The sequence below is a fragment of the Pollicipes pollicipes genome, unplaced genomic scaffold, assembly GCF_011947565.3.
Source record: "Pollicipes pollicipes isolate AB1234 unplaced genomic scaffold, Ppol_2.1 Scaffold_3447;HRSCAF=4054_pilon_pilon_pilon, whole genome shotgun sequence".
Lineage (NCBI taxonomy): Eukaryota > Metazoa > Arthropoda > Thecostraca > Pollicipedomorpha > Pollicipedidae > Pollicipes > Pollicipes pollicipes.
The window spans coordinates 38,538,066-38,556,772 of record NW_023596297.1 but is presented as its reverse complement, the minus strand read 5'-3'; the positions used below and the strand labels follow the sequence as shown (position 1 = coordinate 38,556,772).

Genomic DNA, 18,707 nt, shown 5'->3' with positions numbered 1-18,707 from the left:
ACGCCCACTTTTTGCATGTTGTACACTGGATCCACGATTCACGACTGAGCCTATACTGCATCCCACAGTACAGACACGACGCTTTATCGTCAGCCTTTGGCAAGTCCTTTGCATCTCCCAGCTTGCTCTTCTTACCTTTCGTGTTAGCGGTGTTGCTCTTGGCATCGAACACTCGCTTCGACACACGCTCGTGTCTGACTTGCGACTTTCGGGTCTCCTTCTCCTCTTCCTCTTTTTTTTCTTCGCAGCTCTGGTGCACTTGTAGCTATCATCGTCTTTCCTTTTTTCCGCCCTCGACGACTCGGCTCCACTTTGGCTCCTGACTTAAAAGATGGAGACCAGGAAGTGTACGGATACTGTTATGGAACAAAGGCATAGGCATTGGACAACGTGGCTCACTGGAGGATCCTTTGGGATACAAAATTATCTATTAAAAACTATATTTTGACAGAATTACAACATAACTAACAAACATAGGAAAAGTAAAAATTAAAGGAAATTTATCATCACGAAAATATAAGATAGTTGAATAATAAACAATGTTTTCTTAAGGATCGTATGAGCGATCTGTCTGGAGGCTGTTTAATGCTACTTTGCCATTGCTGCTTCATCGGTTTAAGGAAGAAATCGGGATAAAAAGAACTCACTTTCGGATATCCCAGAAACTCCCGCGGTGAGACAAGCCGGACTGCGGAAGATGCTGGGCTGAGTGGGTCACCTCCTTGGACCTCAGCTGGAGCCCATGACGACCCAGGAACTGCATCTGGTTCGTTGCTTGCAAATGGTGATCTTTTTAACTGCGGGTCAACCGGATCAGTCAGCCTCCTTGACAGGGATGGAGGCTCCGGACTCTCGACGCGGTCCTCTTCGTGTGTTTCCGCTTCGTGTGTGCCATCTTCGTGTGCGCCCGCTTCATGTGTGTTTGCATCGTGTGTGTCCGCTTACTGTGTGTCCGCCTCGTGTGTGTCGTCTTCAGCCACCCCGGGCGCTCCTGCAGTCGCTGAGGGAGCTGGTCTGTCGGTCACGTCTGCGGGAAGGAAGTCATCATTGGTGAAGATTTCAGTGTCCAGTGGCCAGATTTTCGTCGTTCGAAAGCCGGACAAGATGTTGACTCGGATGGCCGAACGGATCAGCGCCTGCCCCATGAGCTTCCCCATGCTCAGAAGCTTGATGGACTTCCCCGCGTTTTGGAGCATCCAGCCGTCTACCTGCTTGCTGAAGCTCGTCTTCATCGGACCGAAGACGGTGACATCGAGCAGTTGGAGCCTGTGACTCGTGTGAGGAGGTAAGGTCACGATATGGACACCACTGTCCTTCGCCAACGTCAACACGTTCAGGCTGACATGGCTGACGTGATTGTCGAGCACCAAGACGACTGGATCGTCCTTGCTTGCCCCCATGCGCTTCACCATGTGCTGCCTCACCTCCTCAAAGTTTTCAGGCGGCATCCACCCGCTTGCTGTGACACAGCTGCAGCGATCCTTCCGGGGTGCCTTTCATCAGATTCTTCCGAAGAGTCTTCCTTGGGAAGACGTAGGCAGGGGGAAGGCATGCCCCAGTGGCACACACAGCGACACACATCGTGAAAAGTTCACCCCTCTCCGCAGAGGTGACCTTCCCGACCTGTTTGTCTCTCTTTCCAGCAATGACTTTTCCAGGCTTCTGTACAGTCGTGAATCCAGTTTCATTTAAATTTAAAATCCTTGCATCTAAGACTCCCGTCTGTTTCAGGACCTCAGACAGGTTTCCGAAGAATTCCTCGACATTGTGCCTGTTGAAGACTCCAGCTCGCGCGATGGATGTAGCTTCAGGTTTCCGCAGTGCCAGGTGGATGTTCGTTTTCATGAAGGCCTTCATTCACTCGCGCCCCGCTTCTTCATTTTCATCAACAGCCCAGGAGGCGGAAAAATGTTTGCCATTTCTAACTACCATTTGGTAGGCAATTTCACGTGTTTGCTTGTGCGTTAAGCCACGGAACATCTTCGAGCACTGCATCACATATTCACTGAGGGCTTGCTCCTCGTCAGCAGTGAATATCTTCGAATGACTGTAGTTGGGCTCAAGACGAGCTGCAGGATCGACACTGTGCTTTGCGACATACCTTCCAAGGACGCTTTTGCTCCCGCTATGGGCTTCTGCAGCTTTTCTCGGACTCACTCCCCCCTTCTACAACATCTTTGACAGCCAGCAGCATTGAATCATGAGATACGTCCGCGTACCCCTTTTCTTTTCTAACGTATACACGTGGCACGGTTCTGAAAGAAGAAAAAAAGGTAAGTTTCGATAAAAACAGGTATGCCAATTTATAGGTATGTATAGTATTATGCACGAGTGACATTAATGGTTCCTACAGCAGAATTGGGACATCTGCATGGCAATAGGGACGTGTGTCCCGATTCTCCCGCAACGCACGCTAGCTACTGGACGAGTTCTCCGCCGTTCGGAAATTGGCTTATACAATTTTAAATGCAAGGAAGAAAATTAACATTATGTGAGCTTACAGTGTGAAAAAGTTAAAAAAGATGGCTTGACATGAACAGCACACACAGCTTGATATAACACTCGAAAAGTATAGTTTTTTGGCACTCACCCCGTACAGCGTTCCTGTGCACCGGGAAAGAACAGCTGATAGTTTCCAGCGTTACTTGATACGAAAAGGAAAAGCATTAAAGTACAAGTGGTGATCCAGAGCTGCCCATGTCTAAGATATTTGCGTGTCCCTATTCTCCTTCGTCCCAATTCTCCCGTCTCTCCCCTACATCTATAGGGTGAAACTTTGTAGGCATCTCTTTAGAGAGTCCTGCCCCCTCCCCCTCCAATGCTGGGTTGGGCCCCCGTAACAGTGGGCTAGACCCCGTAATATTGAGCTGGGCCTCCTCGATATGGAACCTAGTTCCAATACTCAGTTCAATCAGCTATTTGAAGACAGATAGCTTAAAATCTTGCATTCAAAATATGACAACATTGAAATACATTTCAAATCCAAGTTTGTACTTGTATGTGTCTCAAACTCATGGGAATAAAAATACCGAAGTAGTTGGTTCCAACAATTCCATATTGGGTCGATGAACTAGGGCGCAAATACCGCTTTCAAAACAGCTGTTAATGAATATGAAAATCTAGCACGTCGCTGCAATCGGCCTCGTACTGCGCAAGTCACTAGCCAAGCCATGGATGTCCCGCAGCTACAGTGCAGGCAACACAAAAACGCTTGACAGGTTTTTAGGCTTATCGCTAGAGGCGGTTTCAGGGTTTCGTCATAGGAGTGGCCATGCTTTACTCTGATGTCCCCGGGGTCTGTCGCCCATTCACAAATTTCCCCTGATTTCGGTCATTTCATTTTCAAACCCTTAGCCGCTAATCGGGAAGCTACCGTGCTCAGCGCACCGTGGAAAACCGGGCATAGGTAGGTAGGTATGCGCATGGCTCACGTCTATCTGTATTCAGATATTGATCAACATGCGTGCAATGTCAATTTAAGAACAACGAAACCAGCAGGAAGATTCATTCTTTATTCCCACATGGCAAAGTTGCATTTTTTGAGTTGCATTTCTAACATTACAGTGAATGGGATGTGTCATTGGGGCTTTATAACGCTACGGAAACTGCATGGCGACGCCTGCCTCTCACACTGTCAGAAAGTGCAGGCACTTCAGGGAATCGAGCCGCACAATGAATGACTAAACGCCAAAGTAACAACTTTCACACGATATCTGAGTCATCATGACACTCAAGTGACAGGTAATGACGTCAATGTTGCAATGCTGACGGTAGCAGCAAAAAGCGGCGGAGCATGATCTTTGATGCGATATACTTTCTTGTAGTGAAGCCTGCGGCCAACTACCGACTTGGAGTACGCAAAATGTTTTATATCGTTATCATCGAAATTGTGATATACGCGCACTCTTACCGGTATCAGTCGACAGGCGCACCGGTGACCGCGGACCGAGGCCGCCGCCTCCGGCGGCCGGCCGCAGAGGCACGCCCAGGCGCGCGCACCAGTAACGCAATACACCCCATTATCCCCTCTCCAACCTGCGAGTCCATCGGTATCCACCTCCTCACCTCGAATGTGCCAATTCTTTTCACTATCTGAAAAGGCCTTCGAGGCAAAAGTTACCGGCCTGTCGACCCCTGATTGGTTCCTCTGTGATAGAACACAGCCCAAACCAAAATCCGATGCATCCGTGCTAACCTCAAATTCTTGCTGCATGTCTGGTAAATGCAAGACGTGAACGTGCCCAGGGCCTGTTTCAGTTCTTGAAAAACATTTTGTTTCCGTTCATCCCGTGGAACTTGGTCTTTCCAGAGATTTTATGCAGTGGAGCCGACACAACCTGGAGATGTGACACGAAATCATTGTAGTAATTGCAAAGCCCAATAAATTGTTTCAACTGTTTGGCTGTCTGTGGTCGTGGCCAATTCTTAATAACCTCAACCTTTTCTGCATCTGGCTCGAGACCTGAGGATGACACAACGTGCCCAAGAAACCTTATCCGCCGCCTGCAGGCGCCACTTTCTTGCTCTTTACAGTCAAACAAACACACCTCAGTCTTTCCAACACAGCCTGCATCAGGTGCAGGTGCTCTTCTTCAGTTCTTCCACCGACAATGATATCATCGAGATATGCAGTAACCCCGTTTCCAATCAGGTCCCGCAATACCTCTGCTATCAGGCGAGAAAAACATCCAGGCACGCCTTTAGCCCCAAATGACATCACCCGGAATTCCCATTTCCCATCCTCTGTTGTAAATGCCGTTTTTCCCTGTTTTTTTCGGGGCCACTGGGACCTGCCAATAAGCCGAGTTCAGTCCCAGCATGGTAAACAGCCGGGACCCGGCCAAGCTATCCAGGCATTCCTTGACAGGTGGTAGGTAGCAGACATCGTCCACCATCTTGCTGTTTAACGCACGGAAGTCAACTGCGAAACGGAAAGAACCATCTGACTTCTTAACCATCAGCATAGGTGACGACCGAGGAGAATCGGAGCGCGGATTAGCCCACGGGCCTCCATGTCAGCGATTTGCCTCCGCATCTCTGGTCTCAAATGATATGGCGTTCTTCCTGGCCTAATTGCAACAGGTGGCGACCCACCGGTGTTGATGCCGAAATGGGCATAATGTGTTCGACCCAGCATCACAATCTGCGAACACGTCCCGATATCTGTCAAATAGACTCTTGAGTTTCCTGCGACTGACCTCACTGACTTCCGCTCCAGCCAAATCAACGTTTATCGGTCCGACCCGTTTAGGCTTCTCACCCTCCACTGGAACCGGCATCGCGTCTTCAACCTTGCCAAGAACGGAATGGATATAAAGATGGATAGACTCTGGTCCGGGGTTTCCACGATGATTGGAATGCGGTTATCCACCCCAGACTGAGCCGGGCAAGGACCAACAGAAATTCCTTAACGTTCCATTCGTCGAGAATCCGGATCAAACATAACATTTCGAGAAATGGACCCGAAGTGCTCAGTTGGTGCGTAAATGACACTTTCAGAAAATGATTCCACTGTGAAATTAGATGTAAGGCGCACGGAAACTGACTGCATCCGAGTGCCATCTAACCGCTCCTCCAACGGTACGCAAAAACCCCCTAGATACAGCACCCACTCGCTGTAGTTTACTTGGAAGGACTTAAACGACGCCAGAACATCATTTCCAAGGATGGCCGGAGCGGACAAATCTTCCACCACCAATATCTGAACGCCATTTGTCGCTGCCGGACCGATCAAAACGTTTGCCGAAACCCGTCTAACATATTTCAATGTTGTGCGATTGGCTGCGATCGGGTGTACAGCCGTCGGATTGAGTGGTAACGAGCTGACCCCCGGAAGAGATGCCGACACACGGGTAGCCATTGCTCCCATATCAACCAACCACGCACAATCCACTTTCGCAATGCGACCACGCACATGAAATGAACGGACCTGCGAATTGTGGGGACCTTTGACCTCGTGTCCGGTTACCACCGGTCCCGCGGTAGTAACCCTCCTCAGTTTAAAGCCTGATGACAATCCTGCTGAATGTGCCCAAACTCACGACAACGCTAGCAGACAATTGAGGCAGACAATCTGCCCCGGAAACCAGTCCGGCCCGACCCGGACGCCGGCCAGACCGGCCCTGCCGCACCGCTGCCCTCCCCCTGTACACGCTTCCGTGGGCCACCCGCCCAGCTGACCTTGGCCGGGTCACGTGGCGGTCCCCCGTCCCGCTGAGCCGACCGCTGGCTGACCCGCCCTGGCCCGAATGACGTCACGCCGCCCCCGGCGATAGCGCCAGCCGGCCGGCGCGGCCGCCGCGCGTATCTTAAACACGGCACGAGAGAGCTCGGCTACCTCGTCCCGGAGATGCTCAACAGCTCCCTTCTGTACTGAAGACCCCTCCACAATTTGACTGACTTTAGCCGGCGAACGATGGACAGTCTCTTCAATTTGTTTTGCATGTGTCGGCATCTTATCAACGTCAGTGCTGGGATACAATAGACGTAACTGTGCCGCAACCTCCGACGAGATGTCTTGGAGGGCTGCTTACGTCGCTGACTGAGCCGGTCCCGATACCATCTCTGGGACGGACCGAACTCCCGACGCAGCCCCAACTTTAGGCTCCGAACATCCCTCGTGTCCTTTTCTGACAGCGCATCCATCACCACAATCCGCGAACCAAGGCCAAGAAGCGTCTTCCCCACCGGTTTTTTTCGTCCCCCACCGTCAGCCGACAGGCATCCAACCGTCGCAAGAAGTCTTCCAGCTCTTCCTAATCACCCCACGCCAATTTCTCCCTCGACTCCATTTGGCACGCCCCCACTCGCTGCCACCAGTGTGATATACGCGCGCTCTCGCCGGTATCAGTCGACAGGCGTCCCGGTGGCCGCTGACCGCGCCGGCCGGTCGGCCGCAGAGGCGCGCCCAGGCGTGCACACTAGTAACGCAATACACCCCAAAATAATGAAAACGTTATTTTGCATGATTGGGATACCTTGAGGAAGTACGAAAATCGTTGAATTTGTAACTGAGGAGTGCGGCTCGAGCGATGCATAAGCAATATGGGTTCCGCAGATTAAAAACCAAGGGCTTTTAGGTATACTGCACAGCCGGTGCGCAAAACTATCTTGCATTCGAAAGTGAAAAATGTGGGAGTCAAAGGCGCTAACCATTCGACCATCACGTCCTCGGCAAGAATACATCGTCGTTTCGTATATCTTGAGCTTTTACATTTAACACTTGACGGAGCCAACGAGTGGGAAAAAAACAACCATACATGCAAAATGACACTTCCGAACGCTCCATGAAAGAAACTCATTCGCATGCAAAATGTACCCAGATTGTTTACTTCAGTTGTACGATTTTCAAATTAAGCTCGGAACAGATTAGAACGTACGGCACTAACAGATTCGTAACACAGTGACGTAATCTTGATTGGCCATGTTGCTGTAACTCTCTATTCCATTCAGGGAACCAACCTCAAAATCGCACAGGTGAAACATCCCGGTCAGGAGTTGAAAAGCCTTTCCGTCCCAGCCCGGGGCACCCAGCAACTGATATGATGGCGTTGCGGGAACCCTCAGAGGGATGCATCATACATCGGCCCCATTTATGATGCGGCAGGCCCTCTGACTCGTGCATCTGGCTCAGGCTCCACTCAGGAATCGTCACTGACGCAAAGGATTCGTTACCGGCGCAGGGAGTGCAATAACTGACACCGAGAAAACAATTCGGCTTATCGGCCTCTGACTGAAACGGTGCTGAGTGTCCCTCTGTATGACACAGGTCACCCTCATTGTGAGTGCAAACCCTTGCATCATCATTTTTTTCACGTTTCTGTCCATTGTCACGAGGGTCAGAACTAATGCAAGAGACCTTTTGATATTCGGGTCCCGCTCCTGACCCTTTTCAGCATGTGTGCTCCTGGCCGACATGACATCCATTGCCGACGCGAGATCCCTTGTGAAGGCACGGTAAGCCACGACCAAGACAGGGCCATTCACTGTTTTAGTGGCCCGACCAACGCAACGGATCGCTGAGTACCTTTTATAGGCCCGGCCCTGTGCCTTCTTGGGAAATGGGCCCCGGGGCTCAGACCGGTGCTGAACCGACTGTTCGGTGTTGATAACCTCGGTCAGCTGACTGGTATAGAAACCCTCGCTGCTCCAGAGAGTGTCCGATCGGTTTAATAGGGCTGGATAGACCCTACGACTGGCTTTTGAAGGCTTGGCTTTGATTGAGTTTCCTTCATATGCTCCCGACCTGCCCCTTTCGGACCCTCCCATCTGGCTCTTGATCGTCGGTCTCTCGGGACACTCCTATGGATCTAAGGCTGGTCACCTATTTATGGTGACCACATCACAAGTATTTTTGGTCCGTTTGCCGTGTCCCCAGGAGTTTGACTCCGCACTTTTGGGCAGTGTGTCGTGTCCCCTGGAGTGTGATTCCGCATTTTTGAACAGCTTGCTGTGTCACCTGGAGTTCGACTCCGCATTTTTGGGCAATGTGCCGTGTCCCCTGGAGTTTGACTCCGCATTTTTGGGCAGTGTGACGTGCCCCCTGGAGTTTGACTCCGCATTTTTGGGCAGTGTGCATTTCGTCCTAGAAGCGGGTGCCTCTTGAAAATACAGGCAGGCCATTATGTCTGGAATGCAGACTGTGGGTATCTCTTCGCGGAATGAACCGATCCCGGGTCTCGTCAGTGGAGCACCACGGTGATTGCAATTTCCCCTTGACATCGCAATCTCCTAAAAATATTTTGGAAGTCTTTTAGGCATCTCTTGTGATAAAGTGCTCCTGGAAAATAAAAGCTGCGACTACCGAAATGAAGACTGGTGCCCCTCAATCAAGCGGGGAGAACCGCACCAGTCAGGAATATCGTCAGGGCGCAAGGCACATTCATTTCTCCTGAAAGTAGAGGTCATGTTTCCCAGACATAAGGCCTTTGGTGCCCCACGGCCAGGAAACCGTTCTAGAATTTCGTTAGGGGTGGGAAATGGAACATTTATTGTGTTCGCGGAATTTGGTGCCACTCGAGAATCAAGTTTTGATTGAGGCCCTTTGTTGTGCTCTCTGGCATTGTGTGCGTCTTGAAGATAAAGGGGTTTTCACTCGTAATAATAGTTTTGGTGCTCCTTTTCCGAATAGGCCAAGCGCCCTGACGTTCATATTTGTAATGTTCCGAATGTTCTAAGGCACCTATTTCAAACGCGTCCTAATTTTCGTACGCCTGTTGGCCACGGCCAGTATTAGCCGCGGGACTGACGCTTCGCGGCCCATGGAGAATGCAACGCGTGGCGTCGAGGATTGTGTTGCTACAGTTTGCGAGCGCGCATGCTCACAACTAGCTCACACAATTTGTTTCACTGATCCATTGTGACGGAATGTCAAACATAACCAGACCAACATGGTTGGCCGTGTTAGCGCAATTTGTTCGACTCATTTCGATCTACAATCTCCATTCGTGGGGTCCTTGCTTTCTCTGTAGGATTCCAATCAAATTTGTGGTCAAAATTCTGAGTTCTATCGGTTTACAAAGAAGCGACTATAGCATTGTGAAAGAAGGAGCGTCAGCGACTGATTTTAAGCAGGCGTTTAAAAGGAACATTTGTTGTACCTTTCGCTTATTGTTAAATCAGACGCATACAATTTCATAAGTAATACAATTTTTCACGAAATATTTCCGAAAAGCTCAGACTTTCAGCTGAAGAAGTTAATCCTGTGGGATAAATCTCAACTGACTCCCTGCTCACCACTATGTAAGAAATACGTTGCATTTGTCTTGCTTTTTTCAACGGTCGTGTTCTGCAATGTTTGCAGCACACTAATATGTCAAAATGTTCGTGTAATAAATGCAACGGGAGCGTGAAACACTGCTTCGACAAAAGGATACGCAAACGTGGAGCTTCTATCTCACAAATTCAGCGAAATGTTATACTATGGCTTTGATTGCTGCCCAGTGACGCTTACTGCAATGAGTCTTTTCTAAGCGAACTTTGGCTTTGAGAGTGGAGGTATGACGGTCCATAGCGACCATGATATACAGGACTAGATAGGACAGCCAAATGATGTGGTCCGCTTGCTGGTGCGTGAAGCCAGCCTCCATTCAAGAACAGCCAAGAAACATAGCCCCTCTCTGATAGAGCTATTGCAACTATGGTCGAAGTCTCTGTGCAAAGTGGAGGAAGCAATAATTGAAGCTAGAACCGATTTTAAAGGGCTGTACAGGATACTGTCATTTGTCAACGATCCTGAAACATCGATTTCACGTGTTTCACTGAGTTATCCTCATGGAGAAATCCCGACCACCGACCTTCACGACCACTGGCTGCGAGGACGGTCCCCCGTGCTCACACGGCGCGATGGTGAGGCCGCTGTTTGCCTGTGTAGTCTACTCGGCGCTCTAGAACTCCGCGGGGTTCGGCTGCAGTCATCGCCGATGTGTACCGACGATATCTGTCCCGAAAGCCTGTGGAGGGCGGGCCCGCCCTTGATGACGACCGCAGCGGGGCCGCCGCTGGCCCGGACGGCTCCGCCGCGCTCACGCCCAGCATCGGCAGGATGCTGGCGTTCTACCTGGCGTTCGTGGGACAAGTGCCGTAGGATTCACCCGCTGTTTGTCGGATCCCGTGGTGGGCGTCCAGAGGCGCGATACCTGACACTGCGGCGGGGTGGACGTCGGCACACCTGGTGATAAGGTGATGCTGCCGGTGTCCACAGTTCGGCAGCCGTGTATGTGGCGCCGACGTAAGAGTCGTTGTCAAATCTGCATCGAGTGGGAGGGGTATGTCGCCCTCCGCCGCCTCCGCCAGTTTCACAGCCTTTACAGAGAGATGAGGAGCACACATACTTGACACTCTAAGAGTTATTGAGCGCACGAGCAGGCACCCGGCCAGGTCAGGGACTGGTTAGCCAGTTTCTGATAAATGGAATAAATACTTTTGAACATTGAAGACCAGCTAGTTACTTACAAAACGATAGTTATCATAGCAATAACAAGAATGATACGTCCGATAGCACAAATTCATATTTCAACTATCTGACGCTGTCATATGCCTCATAGCCTAACGGCCATACCTATCAACTAACAATGCCATGATGTTCTTGTTTCATCTATTTCATAACTCGGTCACACTCCTTGTTCCAACATATTCATCAATCACTAGATAATGTAGATGCAGCAGGTCTATCGGCCCTCAAAAAGTAGTCTTCATGATCTCTTCATGACGCCTGATTAGCTCCTAGGTAGGCGCGAGCTGCTGACCGGGCCGTCGCGAGTCGCCACAAACATTCTCCAAGAATAATATATGGATTGCGCTCACTTATAACAATTGGTATGCTCCTACTTAGAAAAGGCTGCTCTAGACAGCACACTTTCTCTGTCTAGTAAGTATGCTCCTCTATACGTTCCTGCTTGATTACGTCACCGTACCTTGATTGCGTCACCGTACCTTGATTACGCCACCGTACCTTGATTATGTCACCATACCTTGATTACGTCACCGTACCTTGATTACGGCACCGTACCTTGATTACGTCACCGTACCTTGCACAACACTGATCGTGAAACAACTGACAGCTGTTACATCTGGAAATCGTGCTCACGAACGCCAGGTATGAACAACTCAACCTGTGTTTTTCTCGGCCTCGATCGCTGCATACGTTGTGAAACTGCAGGATTTGAATGGCGTTATTATGACGGTATGAATGCCAAGGTGACATTGAGATACTCTCTCCGAAATACTTTCCCCGTTTTGGCGGACTTATAGCTCAGAAACTAGAGAGGTTTAGGTCTTAAGATGGGCAGGGCTGTGAGCTGCGCTGAAAGGTCTTCAAAATTACTATTTCAATTCAAAACCCCATACGGATATGGAACACTCCCTTTAAGGAAGCACTGAGCCTTGGTAACCCTCATCCTTGAAAACGACACTGCATAGGGGGCTCCTCTGAAGAGGCCGCGTTCTGTTCGGCATATCCCCATGAAAATCCTTCCACCCCATTTCAAAATTCGTGGCGTCGACCCCGGCTCCTGTTATGTCGTTGTTATAATGCCTGAATTTTAAACAATGTCGTCGTGACTGATCATGTATTTTTGCCTGGCGGATTAAACCGTAGGGAGCATAGTTCTCATTCACTTCTTTCTTGCGCGCAATCATCCCAGCTTAACACAACTGGAGTCTGTCTCGTCATAGTGATAGTTCCCAAGACTTCCGCCCGATGTCACTGCCAGCCGAAACTCGCCGGCACCAAAATACGGCAGTCACCAAGCATAGGAGATCGAGGCAGCCGACTCCCAGGCCGACAGATGTCAGCAGCGTCGTCTCCCTGGCGAGCCAGCGCTTGATGCTCTGCAGGCAGCCCTGCAACAACAGGTGCAGTCGGTGAGGCTCTTGCAGTTGACGTTGCAGGCCATCACGCATGTGCTTCGTAGGTTGGGTTTTCTGTGGAGTAAGCCTCGGGGTCTGGGTTGCCGTGGGGTAGCCCAAGTATTGCTCCCACTCCTCAACTCTCGCCGCAGCACCTAGTTCCATAATTCAGAAATGGTGTAGGCGGGCCGGATGGAATCTACCATAACTAGTTCACAGCCACAAGCAAGGACTGTCAGGCCACCAGCGGGAAATCCCGTCCCGTCAAGTCAAGCCGCCAGCAGAAAATCGTGGTTTGTGGCACAAATTGCCGCATTCGGCTTTACCGCAGTCAGGTACTGTCAGGATCTTCACCGCAGTCAGGTGCTGTCAGGATCTTTACCGCACTCAAATACTGTCAGGATCTTTACCGCAGTCAGGTGCTGTCAGGATCTTTACCGCACTCAGATGCTGTCAGGATCTTTACCGCAGTCAGGTGCTGTCAGGATCGGTGCTCAGTCACGTACTGTCAGGATCTTCACCGCAGTCAGGTCTTACCAGTGTCTGTGCTCAATCAGGTGCTGTCAGGATCTTTACCGCAGTCAGGTCTTATCAGTGTATGTGCTCAGTCAGGTGCTGTCAGGATCTTTACCACAGTCAGGTGCTGTAAGGATCTGTGCTTTACCTCAGTCAGGTGGTGTCAGGATCTGTGCTCAGTCAGGTGATGTCAGGATCTTTGCCGCAGTCAGGCGCTGTCAGGATGTGTGGTCAGTCAGGTGCTGTCAGGATCTGTGCCCTGTCAAGTGCTGTCAGGATCTTTACCGCAGTCAGGTGCCGTCAGTGTCTTTACCGCAGTCAGGTGCTGTCAGTATCTGTGCTCAGTCAGGTGCTGTCAGCATCTGTGCTCAGTCAGGTGCTGTCAGTATCTGTGCTCAGTCAAGTGACGTCAGTATCTGTGCTCAGTCAGGTGCTGTCAGTATCTGTGCTCAGTCAGATGCTGTCAGCATCTGTGCTCAGTCAAGTGCTGTCAGTATCTGTGCTCAGTCAGGTGCTGTCAGGATCTGTGCTCAGTCGGGTGCTGTCAGGATCTGTGCTCAGTCAGGTGCTGTCAGGATCTGTGCTCAGTCGGGTGCTGTCAGTATCTGTGCTCAGTCAAGTGCCGTCAGTATCTGTGCTCAGTCAGGTGCTGTCAGTATCTGTGCTCAGTCGGGTGCTGTCAGGATCTGTGCTCAGTCGGGCGCTGTCAGGATCTGTGCTCATGAGATGCCCCGGTTTCCGTTGCCGTCTAAACGCCCGGCGAGTTCAAGGGGTTTGCGCGGCAGTGTATAACTCATGACGTGGATTATACCGTGCAATGCCATGCAGTACAACGAAAGGCGTCCGCAGGGCTATATATAGATGTCATGCGTCGTGTCGTGGCTCGCTTGCTGGCCAACAGCATAAAATACCAATAGTCAGCTTGAGCCAGGTCATACTCAAGCCAGTAACCAGCCAATTGAGAGCTGGAGTCCGGGAAGGACGCACTTAACGGGGCATTGGATGTCGCGTTCTACAGCTAAACCCAGCGAGGCAAGTGATGCTCCCCTCGCTCAGCCCTTGACGTGAGGGCTGTTACTGAGCTTCTGAGCTCTGAGCTGGCTGACCTCTGAACACACCCCCAGGGCTCCGTTAGCTTATCAACTTTGGACGGAAGCATTACGTGCGTGAGTTACCATTTCACGCAACATATAAGGTCCTTTGCTACAACGTCCTATAAACCCTGCACATGCCTGCAGCTAACATCTTGAGCGATAGACCATAACTTGGGTGTATGCCAGAAACGTGGCCGTGACGCTGCAGCCCCAGAAGAATCATCCATCTGAAGCTGTATGGGCGAGTCAACAAGTGCCAGCCGAGTGGCGAGTGCGGCACATACCTGTGTGTGCCTCTCCGCCTGGTGCACATCGGGCTGTCTCGTCTGGCAGGCGTGGACGTCCCGGGGTCGCGGGTTCAGGTAGGGGTGGGCCGAGCCCCGGCTCAGGGCGCAACAGGTCAGCGGCACCCGCAGCTGGGCGCCGCCCATCTCCTCCACACGCCACCGGGAGAAGTCGTAGTCGGACGGCGAGCGGATGCCACAGCACTGAAACTGCCAGGCACGCTCGTGGTGCGTGCGGGCACGAACGTGGTCGGCATAGTGGCCGCAATGCAGCTAGTTTTGTTATGTATCTTGAATGAGCTGCAATCGGTACATGCAAAAGACAGTACATTTGTCGTATTGTGATGTGCAACGACGCGTTCAAGCACATTAAGTTGAGCTCCCCGAGCAGTGTGCAGAGCAGCAGACGTCCATTTTTCGACATGAAACATGAAGTTGGCACTTGCACTCGAATTCTCACTTTACGCATTGTTTCCATGCGGCAAGACATAAACGCTGTTCTTCTCTTGTTCCTGATGTACCTAACAAATCCACTGGCGCCGCCAGTGAATAAATACAGTACCAAATTGGCTTATATATAGATATATATATATATATATATATATATATATATATATATACATTATCCAAAGGCAATAAGACTTACGAAGAGTACCCAAGCTCCTTTATTACAATAGTACTAGCATGATTACCTTGTACTGTGCGAAGTCGATGGCCATAGTCTCAGTGTCATAGCTCGGCACACCGTAATACTTGACGAGCTTCCGTCCGAGGGCAGCAGCTAGGGCATCGTCTGTATTCTGCTCGTGAATGTAGCTGAATATTCCCACGGTCATCTCGGCGCACATCGTTATCGTTATGAAGCAGAAATACTGCGAACAGAGCAGTGCCAAGTTATCAGAGGCTTCGATCGAAATTTCTTCGTCGCATTCTGGTTGTGCTGTCTTACGCTTACTGTCTCATGATAAGCTGGTAACCACACCAATTCTGACGTCAAAAAGCAACAAGAAATGCTTTATAATTTAGTTTTACTGATCACCTCGGAAAGCCATGTAATAGTTGGCAAATGAACGCCAGCTCACCATGTCCTTATTGGCAGTGATACGCGCTCGCTACGGTGATGCCTTTCGGATTTTAACCTTTGTGCTTGAAATTAGACTATCGGATGCAACCCGAAAGCGTCTAAGCGAACTGAGTCTCAAATGCCCCTTCCATTAAGGCTTACTAATACAGTGTATGCCCGCATACATGAGTTGGATGCCACCCACACGCCTGCATCGAATCCGTCGGGATAAGACAATTCCTACTGCGCTGCGGAAATTATCACGACACGGGGCGTTTTATGAAGAACATCAGCCACAAATTGATGTCAATAATTCATTTGTCCTGCTACCTGTGCATCATACCATGTCACAAATTTTTACTTTGCTTACGCAAATGTGCTTTTTTGTCACGCTGCACTTCCGAAAAAAAATGCACTTAACTCAAATTTAGTTTAAGCCAGTCGCAGCCTGTTATGAAGAACTGAAAGAAATGAAACGCGCTCAAATGGCAGAAGTTGACATTTTTCAACCGCATTCTGGCGCTGAAATGCGCCAAGACGCGTCGAATGATATCTGCAATCGAGCTATTTGGAAACAAAGTTGAAAAGAGGACATCATAAAGCCACTTGTTAGCCGCCCAGTCAGAACAAGGACCCAATGAAAAGCATGTTTAATGCAACAGCCTAAGTCACAAGATGCGTTAGACAGTGGATGACCCTTTTTACGAACTTAACATTACGAAGCGCATGTTTGGTGCGACTGCACGAAAATTTTATGCTCGTAACTTGGTATGTTTGTAACTCGCTAGTCATGTTGCTGATAAGCAGGCTTCGTGGCATAACACAAGATAATTAGGTGTAATTTGAGTTTTCACAAATACAGACACGCCAGCAGACGGAACTTCATGAATTGGTGCGGTAGCATTGCATGCCCAGGACCAAGCACAGTCTTATTTGGGTTCGAATTTGCATGCATGACAGCACACCAGTTGTGAGAAATCGACCCATGAGCACGCAGGTCCACAACTGGCGTGCTACACTGGCGAAACCTTACAAAGCCATGAATGCAGCTGTCTTCCCTGAGAGCTCCCACGCATCCGAGTACGCCCGCCAGCAGTTTGAACGTGCCGATCAGAACCAGGCCAACACAGAGTAGTCTGTTGACAGAGAGGGGCGAGCGTGTCAGTGGAGAGTCCTGCTGTCGCCTGGCGAGTCCCGCCGCCGCAACAGCAGGCCGGTCGCCTGGGGCTGAGCTCCGGTTCAGCATGGTGCACTCGCACGCTCCGCACGACAGCAGACCAGCCCGACATGAGCGCCGCCCCGCCGGCTGAGAGCGCGCCAGCATTTGGCCAGCGACCAATCACATGGGCTGCATGCCGCTGGAACGCGACCGATTGACTGCATGTCGCCGCCACGCAGCTGTACACCGGCGCGGCAGTTGTGCATCAGGAATTCATGACAACCTCGAGCACCGTACCTCTCGAGGTATGCTATGCCCAGACCCTCACTCCTCCCTCTCTTTCATGACAGCCTCGAGCACCGTACCTCTCGAGGTATGCTATGCCCAGACCCTCACTCCCCCCTCTCTTTCATGACAACCTCGAGCACCGTACCTCTCGAGGTATGCTATGCCCAGACCCTCACTCCTCCCTCTCTTTCATGACAACCTCGAGCACCGTACCTCTCGAGGTATGCTATGCCCAGACCCTCACTCCTCCCTCTCTTTCATGACAACCTCGAGCACCGTACCTCTCGAGGTATGCTATGCCCAGACCCTCACTCCTCCCTCTCTTTCATTCTTGCCATATTTTCTACTTCTCTGCTTGCTGCTCCCCTTCTCTCTCTCTCTCTCTCTCTCTCTCTCTCTCTCTCTCTCTCTCTCTCTCTCTCTCTCTCTCTCTCTCTCTCTCTCTCTCTCTCTCTCTCTCTCTCTCTCTCTCTCTCTCTCTCTCTCTCTCTCTCTCTCTCTCTCTCTCTCTCTCTCTCTCTCTCTCTCTCTCTCTCTTTCTCTCTCTCTCTCTAGCTCCCTCTTTCTCTGTCTCTCTCTCTCTCCTCCTCCTTTCTTTGCACTCTAACAGTTGTCTATCTCCTTCCCCTCTCCCTCCCGCCGTTTCCCCTTTCCGCCCTTTTCCTCTCCTTTCTCTCTCGTATCCGCTCTCCCTCGCCCCCGCAACGCCCACACCGTGACCGGCCCCGGTGCCGTAGGCGGCACGGTCTCGCCTGAGCGTGGGCAGCAGCTGACCGCCGTCCACGTCCACCAGCAGGAACAGCAGCTGTCTGCTGCTGTCCACCAGCAGCGCCGAGCCCAGCACCAGCAGCGCGCAGCCGGACGTCTGCGGCGGACGCCAGCAGGGCGCAGAGTCAGTGTGCGCCACTGGGGTTGGTGGCGCGCGCGTCCGTGCACTATCGACGATGTTTCGAACGTGGAGATACGAGTAACATATGTGATGTGCGTCAATGCCACCATGAGTATATATTCAATTTGCTTTTCGCTGCGTTTGCATTCTGAAGGTTTCATTATAATAATCACTTCAGTTGTCACCAAAACTTATTGCCTGTCTTACATTTTCCTAAAGTGCTACTTTGCTGGTACGAAACATGTGCTCTCACGCATGAATGAATGGAAGCATGCCTAACAGCACCCACCTGCTGCCTTTTCGTTAGCTAACGCAGTACTTTCACAAGTCGCGCGAACAGGTGTACATCCGTGTCAGCGACACGACAATCTGGACCCACGAACCATTCACCATACAGACGTGTTTACGACACAACAATCTGGGCACACAAACCAATCACCATACAGACGTGTCAGCGACACGACAATCTGGGCACACGGACCGATCACCACACAGACGCGTCAACGACACGACAATCAGGGCACAGGAACCAATCACCATACAGACGTGTTAACGACACAACAATCTGGACCCACGGACCCATCACCATACAGACGTGTCAGCGACGCGACAATCTGGGCACACGGACCGATCACCATCGTTATATTTATTTGGTGTGAACCGGTGAAGCGAACGAACGCGACCCCGCAGCCTTATGACATTTAAGGAGTGTTTCAAGTGGGGCGCGTGTACGCGAATCACAGTACGAACCACACAATGCAATCATAATCACATAATGCATTCAACAACGTCATACCCAGTAAAGGAAGATGAAGAAGGCGAGGACAGCCTGGACCATGCGTTTAGTACAGCCCCTGTTCGCCATCACCAGTCCTTGGCTATTGTCTCTCCACCTACTGGATTATATAATCAGTCTGAAATGATACGGTATGCGCATTGGTAAAGCCAGTGTGAAGCTGCTATCCCTTCCCTGCACGCTTCCAGAAGTTCGCCTGAAACGAGCATCATCAGTTCCGGTCTCCAGCAGGTGTTTCTCGGAAATCGGCCTCCCAGAGAGGCATTATAC

At 50.8% G+C, this 18,707-nt stretch overlaps 1 protein-coding gene and 1 long non-coding RNA gene across 2 annotated transcripts in view; both read right to left on the bottom strand.

The window, feature by feature from the left end:
- Positions 1 to 12,054: 12,054 nt before the first annotated feature.
- LOC119092453 (tetraspanin-11) lies at positions 12,055 to 17,539 on the bottom strand. The gene is made up of 5 exons (XM_037215415.1): positions 17,505 to 17,539; positions 16,339 to 16,441; positions 14,935 to 15,114; positions 14,243 to 14,452; positions 12,055 to 12,342 (listed from the first exon to the last, which is right to left on the bottom strand). Exons 3-5 carry the CDS (start codon positions 15,088 to 15,090, stop codon positions 12,169 to 12,171), a joined length of 540 nt encoding a protein of 179 aa, XP_037071310.1. The 5' UTR covers positions 15,091 to 15,114; positions 16,339 to 16,441; positions 17,505 to 17,539; the 3' UTR covers positions 12,055 to 12,168.
- A 42-nt stretch (positions 17,540 to 17,581) lies between these two features.
- LOC119092454 (uncharacterized) overlaps positions 17,582 to 18,707 on the bottom strand; it is a 7,175-nt gene continuing 6,049 nt past the window's right edge. Inside the window, exons 2-3 of the long non-coding RNA XR_005093511.1 lie at positions 18,438 to 18,555; positions 17,582 to 17,617 (exon numbers count right to left, since the gene is read on the bottom strand). This is a non-coding gene — a long non-coding RNA (uncharacterized LOC119092454). The remainder of the gene's footprint in view (positions 17,618 to 18,437; positions 18,556 to 18,707) is intronic.